We start from the raw sequence: 11,712 nt of genomic DNA on the forward strand, positions 1-11,712 counted from the left end.
CAACTTTGTAGACTAGGAAGGCTTTCGACAGTCTGGACAGCAAAACTCTCTGGAACCTACTCCGGCACTGTGGGATACCAGGCAAGATAGTCAACATCATCACCAACTCTTAGTGCGGGATGACCTGCAGAGTAGTCCACGGAGGCCAGCTTACAGGGGCCTTCGAGGTGAAAACCAGAGTTCTTCGGGATCAGTGCCTGCTCTCCCCTTTTCTCTTCCTGCTCGCTATCTAATGGATAATGAAGACGTGGACGGCCAACACAACAACAGAAATCCAGTGGACACCTTTCAAGCAACTTGACGATCTGGACTTCGAAGATGACCTGACACTACTATCCCATACCCGACAACAAACGCTGGAGGAGACCAACAACGTAGCATCCCCCTCGGAACAAGTAGGACTAAATATAAAAAAGAGGGAAGACCAAGATCCTTAAGGTCAACACCGTCAGCAGCGACCCAATCAAGGTGGAAGATGAGGCACTAGAAGAGGTGGAATCCTTCACATGCCTGGGAGGTATCGTCAACAAGCTTGGCGAAACTGACGCTGATGTAAGAGTCAGTAAAAGCCCGACCAGCATTCCTACTACTGAAGAAGATATGGAATTCCAATAAGCCGACTCTGCAGACCAAGATCAGGCTGTTCAACTCAAACGTCAAGTCAGTTCTCTACGAGGCTGAAACCTGGAGGACAACAGTGGCAACAGTCAAGAAAGTCCAGATTTTTAGATTCTCGTCTACGATGGATCAGCAACCAGAACCTTTGGCAGCGAACCAACCAACTCCCTACAGAATACGTGATTCTTAGACAACGCTATAGTTGGATTGATTGAGTGTTTGCTTTTTATGTCTCGTCAAGAACTTTTCACTCATATTGAGATGTCACAAATTCAGACCTATGCTTTGTGCTCAGGGCCGTGGCAGTGAGGGTTATTTATTGTGTCAACGCCTGCACTAGAAAATACAAATTTATGCTTCGCTTCCTTGATAAAGTTCTTTGAAGTATGTAAGCATTATAAAATACAACATATGTAATCATTAATTTAGCTTTACCCAAATGGAAGTAAATGTGTAATAGCATTTGAGATTTTGAAAGGAAAGCACGTTGAAATGCAAACTCATGTGTATATACATATATTTCTTGATTGATAGGAAACTTTACATCCAAAATTTGGTTTTTCGTTACAACTTACAGAAGATTCTTGGTTCGGATGATTGCGAAATCTCCGAACGCTCCAAACTTCTAGATCCGCGCCGTATACACATACTCTGTGGCGCGGATCTAAGAAGTCTGTCCTCGAATGATTACGGTTTGATGTGGTGTCGTCTATATGGAACTTTATATGATTTGAAGTTGTCATATGTATAGTGAAAGTGTAATGCATTATCTAGTTTTTACATTACATGTATCAATTCGGATTGACCGTTATATATTTCATTTTTACAATATCGTCAAGGTATTGTGCACGCTTTCACAACAAATAGTAAAGTGCCTTGTAGTAAAGGATTTTGTGACTTTGATTATGATGATGATGTCGATAGTAAATAGTGGTGTGACACAGACGTAAAAATATATTTTGTACCAAGTTTATGTCAATTTTAAGTATTTCACTATGGCTGACAACGAGGCGAAAGGGCGAGAATTGATGCTAGAGGCAGATAAGAAGCTTTCCTCTTCTAAAGGATTCTTTAGTTCACTGTTTGGGTAATTGATGACAGTAGAAATTAAGAAAATGAACTTCGTTCAAACGCCTTTGCTATAAAGGGGGTTGGCTTTATTTCTTTTCAAAAACATGGCAGACGAACTTCCATCTTTTTTTTTATTTGCAGGAGTTCATCAAAAGTAGAAGATGCTGCTGATTTGTTTGTTAGAGCAGCCAATATGTTTAAAATGGCTAAAAAATGGGCTGGTAAGTAATGATGATGTCCTATGGACCCTGTAACAAGGCCTGTTTGATGATAGCCATCGTCGCAAACCACGGGTTATTGTTTCATTCTATTTCACAAACATTGTGAAATAGAATGAAACAATAACCCGTGGTTTGCGACGATGGATGATAGCATGCATTCCATACACCCGCAAAAATGAAAAATGTAATCGGTACATGTTTCAGTAAAATCGTGTATCACATATCATTAATACGTCGAAAAAGTTACCTTCATGACTCACTCACCAGTAATTCCATTCTGAATAGCTTAGAACTAAAACCTACGAGTTTGAATTCTGCTGTTTACAGCTTCATTATTCTACTGGAACTTGTCATCGAATAAGCATAAGGTCTCAAATAAGGAAGTCTGACCTTTTACGGATTATCTCTGCCTGTACAGGGTATTTATTGGTCCACAGCACATCATACACTTTTTGTTTGTATTAAAGCCGTTTTTGCAAAAGGTTTCCATAAGCCTATATGGTAGTGGGCAGTTCTTTGCCAATTGGGTAAGCAGATGTTTTCGAAAACTGCAGGGTGTTTCGATGGTTATCGGGGAAAATGGCAGTCAATAAAATTTGAATGGAAAAAAGTGACATTTCAAAAATGTTCAGTTTACAGTATTATTTTACAATTTTTAAATAATACTATAGACTTACAAACTATCAATGAGGTTAGTTTTATTAAAATTTTAATTTAAATTTACATGTTTATTCTTTGGCGATTTTAAAATTGTTTTGAAGTGAGTGTGCAATTTTCTGCTGTATTACGAGTATATGAAAGGCATTCTAACTGTGGTGAGGGCCTGTCCCAAGACTCAGTTAGATTATTCTAACAAGTGGATATGTTAGATATTAAATATTATAAAAGATCATGTTTGATACAGTGTATAAATATTCAAATCTTACTCCACTTAATTTGTTTGCAGTAAAACCATGTTTGTTGTCTGGAGAGTATAATGGTCTGAGTTGGTCAGCCAGTTTCAGGTGGTGGTGGCCAGATAGGTCATTTGGCAAATATAGAGCATCTGACTAGATCAAGATTAAGAATGAACTAATTCAGAAAATAGTCAGGCATCAGTTCCTTTCATTTGCATAAATCCATTTTAACATGCTTTTTTACTTTGTAATTTAGCTCCCAAAAGCAACTGAGAAATTCACACAGCATGAAGTTAGTTACAACCAATGACAAGTTTACTGGGTTTGATAAATGCTGAGAACTTTAGGCCTACTCTTTTCTGATATTTTATTTTCAACTGTGTTTTTCAGCCTGTACTTTCAATTAATATTCACAATCCTTCATGGACCCAAATGCAAACATTTACAAGGACAGATCTAGCTACTGAGTTGAATCAATGTTGACTTTAAAAACCTGTTGATTTTCAATGACATTAGGTATTTTAAGGGGGGGGGGGGGTGGCTAGGATGTTATTGTGGCCTATTGTCTGTGTAATTACACATGTTTATGTTGACACAATGGATTATGCCATGTTGAGATACAGCATGCAATTAAAAACACTATACAGTAAAACTCTGATATAGCGAATTTCTGGGGACCCTCTATAAAAATTCGCTATAAGCGTAATTCGCTATATGTTTATAGCGAATTCATAATTCAAATATAACGAATTCGTTATAAAACTGATTTGTTCTACATGTATAACAGTTATATAAGAAAGCAGCAATCGATGTACTTGCGTTTGTATTGTCTTTAAGAGAAATGAAGCCTATATATTTTCGAGAAGAAATATTTTTACACAAGAAATATACGCAATGATTTATATATGATAATTTATCTTGATGGATTATTAAGTCATGCAAGAACATGTCGAGAGAGAAATGTCAACACAATTTTGCACAATACATACATGTATAGTCTATTGCAACTGTCATTTACTTGTTGTTTTACACAAATAAAGGAGTGTACGAAAAAATAAATGCAATCAAATTTAATTAACGAGAATAGTAAACAATACCGACAATATATTTCCTAAACGTATGTGTAAGTATTGTTTTGCGTTAACAACCTTTTTTCAAAAAATACAAACGGAAATTTTGTAATAAGTTTGAATCCTTTATGTCAATGGAAAACGATTGTTAAAAATCACAAAGAGTTTAAAATGAAAAAAATAAATTCGTTATAAAAGGTGATTTTTACGTTCAGTTTTAATTCAAGGGGAATAGGAATTTACTTCGTTATATCCCGTAAATTCGCTATATCCGTGTTCGTTATAGACGCAGATTTTTATATAGAATATATAAAGAATTTGCCGGGGAAATCGTTTTCACTTCGCTATAGCCGTAATTTCGCTATATCCGTGTTCGCTATATTCGAGTTTTACTGTAATAAGATCCGAGAAATCCAAGTGTAGGTCAGGGTTAAACTTTCGAAGCAGCAAGAGGTTCTGTGCTGGAAGGTTGCCAGGTATGGATTCACAGGCCTTGGTTCAATTTGGTTGGTCATATATTATTCTCTTTTCCTGTTACATTTGATGCTACATACCAGCCCCAGTAACTGACAGATGAGAAGCCTGCTAGGGGATAAAGATACTGGGTTTTGAGTTTTCAGGGCAAAGACCTTTCATGAGGGATGAATATGATAGCTAGTTGGGTTCAATAGCTCAGTTGGTAGTGAACCTGACTAGATATTCAAAGGGCCTGGGTTCAAATTCTGGTCTGGTCTGTCATTTTCTAGTGAACATGACTAGATATTCAAAGGGCCTGGGTTCAAATTCTGGTCTGGACTGTCATTTTCTCTCTTCTTATTACAGGTGTTTCATTGAGTCTGTATTTTAGAATATTGTGTTTTAATGAGTTTGAACTATTAGTTTCAGGTAGCCTATTAGCCTAATATTTCAAAATATTGCATCTGATATTGCTGGCACTGGAAAACAAAATCTTACAACTAAAACAAGCTATCAAGAAGATTTAAACTGTTTAGTGGCTTTTAGACAGATGGTAATATTTATTGTAGCTGCTGGTGAAGCATTCTGTCGCTCAGCAGTGTTACAGATGCAGTTAGGCAGCAAACACCAGGCTGCTACAGAGTATGTCAATGCTGGCACGTGTTATAAAAAGGCAGACCCAAATGGTAGGCATAAAAAACTTTCTTCCACACTAGACAATTTGATATGTTCTGTATGTGCTCTTACCATGAAAAATATATTTGTTAAAGAAATATACATGTCATTCTTAAATTATATAGCTGCAAAACTGTAGCTCCTTGAGAAAAGATTGGGACAGATCAGAGAGAGAAATTGATGATTTGATGCTTACAAGTATCAGACAGATGAATAAAAAAAATCACTGATAACAAAGTAGAGATAACTTTGAAGAGGCCATCATGTATTTCATTAAAAAAAATATACTGTATAATTACTTTGATATTTTGCATATATTTCCAGAGGCAATCAACTGTTTACTGAAGGCTGTTGAAATTTACACTGATATGGTAAGTGACTGTGCCTTCTGATTAAAATTAATAGTGTAAGGTTATGAATAACATGATACAACAACTACTCTGACAGACACTGTTGGCTAGTACATCAGTGTAAGTACACCGAAATTCATTTTCATTCTCCAGAACTTTTTTTTTGTGTGAATTCATTAGGTTTTCTTGATGTGAAAATGATGTTCTCATGAATGATTTTGTATATAGACAAAATGATGAACAATTTTACCATTCCTGATTATTTATGTCCCTCTTAAAAATATAACAATTCAAGGTCATATAAATATTGTTGTAGAAGTATGCATGTACAGTAAGTGATTTACAATGCATGTGTTTAAAATGGAACACATTTAGTACATTTATATTTTGGTTTTTTTTTAACAGGGTAGATTTACCATAGCAGCTAAACACCATGTCTCCATTGCTGAAATATATGAAACAGAAATGGTGGACATTGAGAAGGTTTGTAATGTTATCCACACACAAACAACTTTTATATACATGTATATTTCAAAAGTATTTATGTGTATGCAATATATTTTATTTATGCATTTGTTTATTTTTGTCTAGGCAATTACAAGTTATGAACATGCAGCAGATTACTATAAAGGAGAAGAGTCTAACAGGTGGGTTACTACTTTAGTAAGATTGTTTGTTATTCAAGTTCTGCAATGTCTTCTTAGACGACATAAAGTACTGTTGTCTGCGGCTGGTGAAAATATCATTTGACTGGTTTATTGTACACTCTGGGTAGTCCAATGGACTATTGTAGATTATAGAATATAGAGTTCAAATATTTTCTTCAAATAGACTGTTGGTGAAGTTGTTCAATACTTATAAGGTCTTTTGAAATGTTGTTTTGCCTTTCTGGGTTAGAGTGTAATGTGTGTTTTGCTTCTTGGAAAAAAGGAAAATCATGAGGGAAATGCACTCTGAAAACATTATTAAAGGTCTAAAGTAATTAATATTGTTAGATTGCTACTAATATGCAAGATATTTGAGCATGTTTAGAAACATTATATGTTTATCTTTTGACAGCTCTGCAAACAAATGTCTTGTTAAAGTTGCACAATATGCAGCACAGCTTGAACAGTATGAGAAGTCCATAGCTATTTATGAAGAAGTGAGTACTTTAAAATACATGTATATTTGTGATTTAGGATAGTGGCTTCTGAGTATGAAAGTTGTTTTTTTTTAAAGTTGTGAAGTATATATTTATTATTTACATCTACAGTATTACCAATTTCGAAATGTAAGAGAAAAGTGGTATCTATTTACTGAATATCAATAATCTATTTTCATATCAATTTTGACATTTTTTCTCTCTTGAAACCATGTGTATAAATTGTGAAATTATGAAATTTTCTTAAAAATTTAGCTCACATGAGCTATATTTACTTTCTATTTGTTAGAATTTCCACTTGTTAAAATAGTTGTACATGGTGCTATATTTATCTGTATTCATAAGCACATTGTTTACAACTACAATGCATTGGTGGAGAAATGGCTATCATTACAATTTGTATGTAAAGATGTATCAAAACCAAAAACATTGGAAATGTAAATATTCTATATTATACAGCAAGGAACACTGAATTTATATATCATATTGAAATGAAATTCTGATGAAGACAGCAAGATAGATACAAGACGTGCGCATATCTCAAGCAAGAACAACTTTGAATTTTATCTTATGAGATGGTTACTTCAAAATTTGATTATAAACAAATGCTGTATATCAATTTTGTAGTTTTAACAAATTAAAATACATATCAAACACTCTACACAGTATTATAACTAAAGTAACAGAAAAATGATCCCCATTTCTAGGTTGGTATGTCATGTATGGACAATCAGTTGCTGAAGTACAGTGCTAAGGACTACTTCTTCAAGGCAGCCATGTGTCATTTGTGTGTTGATACACTGAATGCAGAGCAAGCCATTCAAAAATACGAAGAAATGTTCCCACAGTTTGGGGACGCCAGAGAATGCAAGCTTCTCAAGGTATGATATATCTCCATTTATTCACTCTGTTTGACATAAAGTATGTGCTGTGTAAATAAGGAAATAGAAAGAATATTTGCTTTTCTACACATTTCCTTGTTTGAGTACAGTACGTGATATTAAAGGGAAATTATATTTATTACATGTGCTTCCTTCATTCTCTTTCTCTCTAAGAGTAATGGAAATGTTATTGATAACTCTTTTATTTACAGAGTCTCATAAGTGCAATAAATGAGGAGGATGCTGATAAATTTACTGACACGGTCAAAGATTATGACAGTATATCTCGCTTTGACCAGTGGACCACCACCATGCTGCTTAGAGTGAAGAAGAACATCAGTGGGGAGGACCTTCGATGAGCACCAGACACCCATTCTTTAGGATGTGTAGCGATATGGTTTTAGTGATGTTAAATTTTTGACATTGTACACTTGTAGCTGTCAAGGATTTTTTTTACCATCATACTCAGATTTGTGTCAAATCCTCAGTTCAATTTTGATTAAAATGTCAACTTGTTTATGAAAGTATATATGCAACATTCCCATTACCTCTGACATATTTTTCAGGAGCGTTTTCTGGAGGTTCAACAATAAAGTCAAGTTATCTGTATTTTAGCATTGTCGTAATTAATGCTGTGGAATAATGTTGGAAGAAAAAAAACATATATTATACTGATTTTAGGTGAATACAGTTTGAATATTATCAGTATCATAAAACTTGTGACTGTCGAACTACAATTATCAAAGTTTTGTTGATTATCAAAAAAATGCTTTGATTCTGTTGGTTTTTTATTTTAGATTATGCATTAACGTTAGATAAAGTGTAATGCCCGAGTTTACACGTATAGGTATAGATCCAGGAGATAGTCTTGTGTATATAGGACATCATGATTATAGTACTCCACCCCTTGTACACTTACCCTTTGGAGCTGGACGTTGAGAAATACTGTAATCTAATTACATTCTTAACAGTACATACCAACTGTTGTAATCGATAACGTCATTATTAAAGATTCACTACAGTGTAAATTTTGTACTTGCAATTGTGTCCAACAGCATTTCGTAAAATTTTACCCAATCTGTTGTTTGACTTTATAGATATATTTAAAGGTGTTAAAAAGATGCATGTAGATGTTCAGTATACATGTACTGTGTACTTGTCTGGTTTTTTTGTGAGATAATTAAGCTTAAACTGAAAATTGAATAAAAGATTTGAAAAAAAAAGAAAGGCTTTTAATATTACTAACTCATGCTTTCACTTGTATTTGATATACCTATTTGTATTTAAGAACCATTTCTTTTATTTTCATGATAATGGTATTATATTTTGGGTGTTACTTTTAGTACATGTATGACCGTGCGGTATCCAGTGATTTTTGCCTTTAGAGAAATTCATAATGCAATGTTTAATAGGTCAAGTACCTGACCAATTGTTAAGTGTCTAATGCATCATTCAAAATTTAGGGGTCATTTTTATATGTAACTGCATTGTTTATAATCCGAGTCAACTTAATAAAAACCAAGAGTGCCATCAACGGTACTAAATACATCAGTCTCCATAGGATCCATATTTTAATACAAGTTCTATCAAGTGCAATTCCATAATTCATTCCATAAAACTGAATTTTGTGTAAGAACCCCAAATGACAACAGAGAGAAACCTAACACTAAAATCAACCAAGTAAATAATCAAAGAGTCATCACTCTGGACATTCAAGAAAGTCAAAACTATATTGTAATGCAGTGGTATGAGTATGCATATACATCAAGAATTCAAAGTGTTTGAAAAGTATTGTAATGTTTAAATATGTATACATGTATGTGAATCACTCTATGACACTCGAACCTAGGCATGCTATGTACCATATATCTTTTAATAATCCCAAGAAATGGACTTGTGTTCAAGAACCTGCAATACCCATGTCAAAATCCCTGTAATATGCATATCTTCATTGCCCATGTAATCTGCACATTTACAATGCACATGTAATCTGCACATTTACAATGCCCATGTAATATGCACATTTACAATGCCCATGTAATATGCACATTTACAATGCCCATATGTAATATGCACATCTTCAATGCCCATTTCATATGCAGATCTGTAATAACTATACAAGACAATGACTTAATAAAATTAAAGCTTGAAAACTGAAATTTAGGTTATGAAGACAAACCATGCATCTTCTTTGATGCTGTATATAGAAATTCACAGAAATGACAAAGTTCAAACAACTTGCAACTCCTACAAATAAAAATGCATGCAACATGCACATGTTCAAAACTCAGAAATATTAATTTAAAAAGGTCCTGATTTGCCAACTGTGAGAGGAGTTAAACAATTGATGAACCATATAGTACATACAATCTGACATCACATAAATGGGCAGAAGTTAGTATAAGTTGGATGGCCAACAATAAAAGTTTATCATGTCCTGTAGTTTTCCACATAGAAGGTACACAGCAATTCTTAATTAAGGGAGAACAGAAAGCCCGAGGCTCACATCGCTTTGCTGTAACACATCCTAATGTTCTTTCATGATGGTTTTTTTTTCAAATTCAAAATTAGAATGCAGGTGTTGAGTAAAATTACATTCAGTTTGAATATCATGACAGATGTCGAAGTAGGAATCGAGGCAGTGCAAAAGCCCTATGTATAATAAAGTGTAGGTCAAAGTGGCCACATTGTATGCACTTTTTCCCAAATAGGCAAAAAATTGTTTGATGGCTGTTCCAGTTTTAGTACTTGTACCCCAGAAAAGCGATTGAAATAAAACCGATACATGATGGGGTGGTACTTGCAGGAAACGAATTTCTCATACGTACATATCTGTTCTGATTGATTACAATTTATGGGTGGTTTGTTTCATGGTGAATGTCATCTTAGATGACTGGTTTTATCAATTTATCTACTTTACAATAATTGTAATACTAAAAACAACAATTTTTCAGTAATAATAAATCTGAATCACACCGTCAAATTCAATAAACTCCCAGTTGTCAGACGACTTCATTATCAAATTTTCTTCTGTTTGAAACCCAGTTGCCATTCCTTCATACTGGCGCCGAGTTGCTCATGCACAAGAATATGCAAATTGGGTAATGCAGTGAACATAGCAAGTGGGCGAATTTTAATCCAGCAGCTTGATTGAAACACATTGTGTATGTATAATGGCTAGCTGTAAAGATCCAGTTATTGCCAATATGAAAATATTTTCTAGTGTTATATACACTTGGAAAATTAAGTGCCTGTATTGCAAACAAGATGCCCATGGGCCACATCGCTCACCTGAGTCACCTTGGCAAATATTTAAAGATTTTCCCTATATATTTGCATTTAAAATTTTGATCCCTATTGTGGCCCCAACCTACCACTAGGGGCCATGATTTTTACAAACTTGAATATGCACTGTTACAAAGCTTTCATGTAAATGTAAACTTCTATGACCCAATGGTTCTCGAGAAGATTTTTAAAGATTGTCTCTTTGATCCCCTATTGTGGCCCCATCCTACCACTAAGGGGGGGGGATGATTTGAACAAACATGAATCTGCACTATGTCATGAAGCTTTCATGTAAATTTGTACTTAAATCCTAGCCCAGTGGTTCCTGAGAAGATTTTTAAAGATTTTCCCTATATATCTGTATGTAAAACTTTGATCCCCTATTGTGGCCCCATCTTACCCCCGGGGGTCATGATTTTAACAAACTTGAATATGCACTATGTCGGGAAACTTTCATCTAAATTTCTACTTTCCTGGCCCAGTGTTTCTTCAAAAGAAGATTTTTCCTATATTTGTATGCAAAACTTTGATCCCCTATTGTAGCCCCATCCTATAACCGGGAGCCATGATTTGAACAAACTTGAACCTGCACTATGTCAGGAAGCTTTCCTGTAAATTTGCACATTCCTAGCCCATTGGTTCTTGAGAAGATTTTCTCTAAATATTTGTAAAACTTTGATCCCCTATTGTGGCCCCATCCTACCTCTGGGGGTCATGATTTTAAAAAAAAAAAACTTGATTCCCCACTATAACAGGAAGCTTTCATGTAAATTTCAGCTCTTCTGGCCCATTATTTCTTAAGAAGATTTTTAAATGACCCCACCCTATTTTTACATCTTTGTGATTATTTCCCCTTTGAAAGGGACATGGCCCTTCATTTGAACAAACTTGAAAGCCCTTTACCCAAGAAGCTTTGTGCCAAGTTTGGTTGAAATTGGCTCAGTGGTTCTGGAGAAGAAGTCAAAAATGTGAAAAGTTTACAGAAGGGAGACGGACAACAGGCGATCAGAAAAGCTCACTTGAGCTTTCAGCTTAGATGATCTAA

General features: G+C 34.7%; 1 protein-coding gene across 1 annotated transcript; it reads left to right on the forward strand.

The window, feature by feature from the left end:
- Positions 1-1,433: 1,433 nt before the first annotated feature.
- LOC125651552 (alpha-soluble NSF attachment protein-like) lies at positions 1,434-8,609 on the forward strand. The gene is made up of 9 exons (XM_048880205.2): positions 1,434-1,705; positions 1,831-1,910; positions 4,902-5,018; positions 5,332-5,378; positions 5,763-5,840; positions 5,949-6,004; positions 6,417-6,501; positions 7,209-7,382; positions 7,595-8,609. Exons 1-9 carry the CDS (start codon positions 1,614-1,616, stop codon positions 7,739-7,741), a joined length of 876 nt encoding a protein of 291 aa, XP_048736162.2. The 5' UTR covers positions 1,434-1,613; the 3' UTR covers positions 7,742-8,609.
- Positions 8,610-11,712: the final 3,103 nt, after the last annotated feature.

This window comes from Ostrea edulis, chromosome 5 (assembly GCF_947568905.1).
Source record: "Ostrea edulis chromosome 5, xbOstEdul1.1, whole genome shotgun sequence".
In the NCBI taxonomy this organism is placed as follows: Eukaryota; Metazoa; Mollusca; class Bivalvia; order Ostreida; family Ostreidae; genus Ostrea; species Ostrea edulis.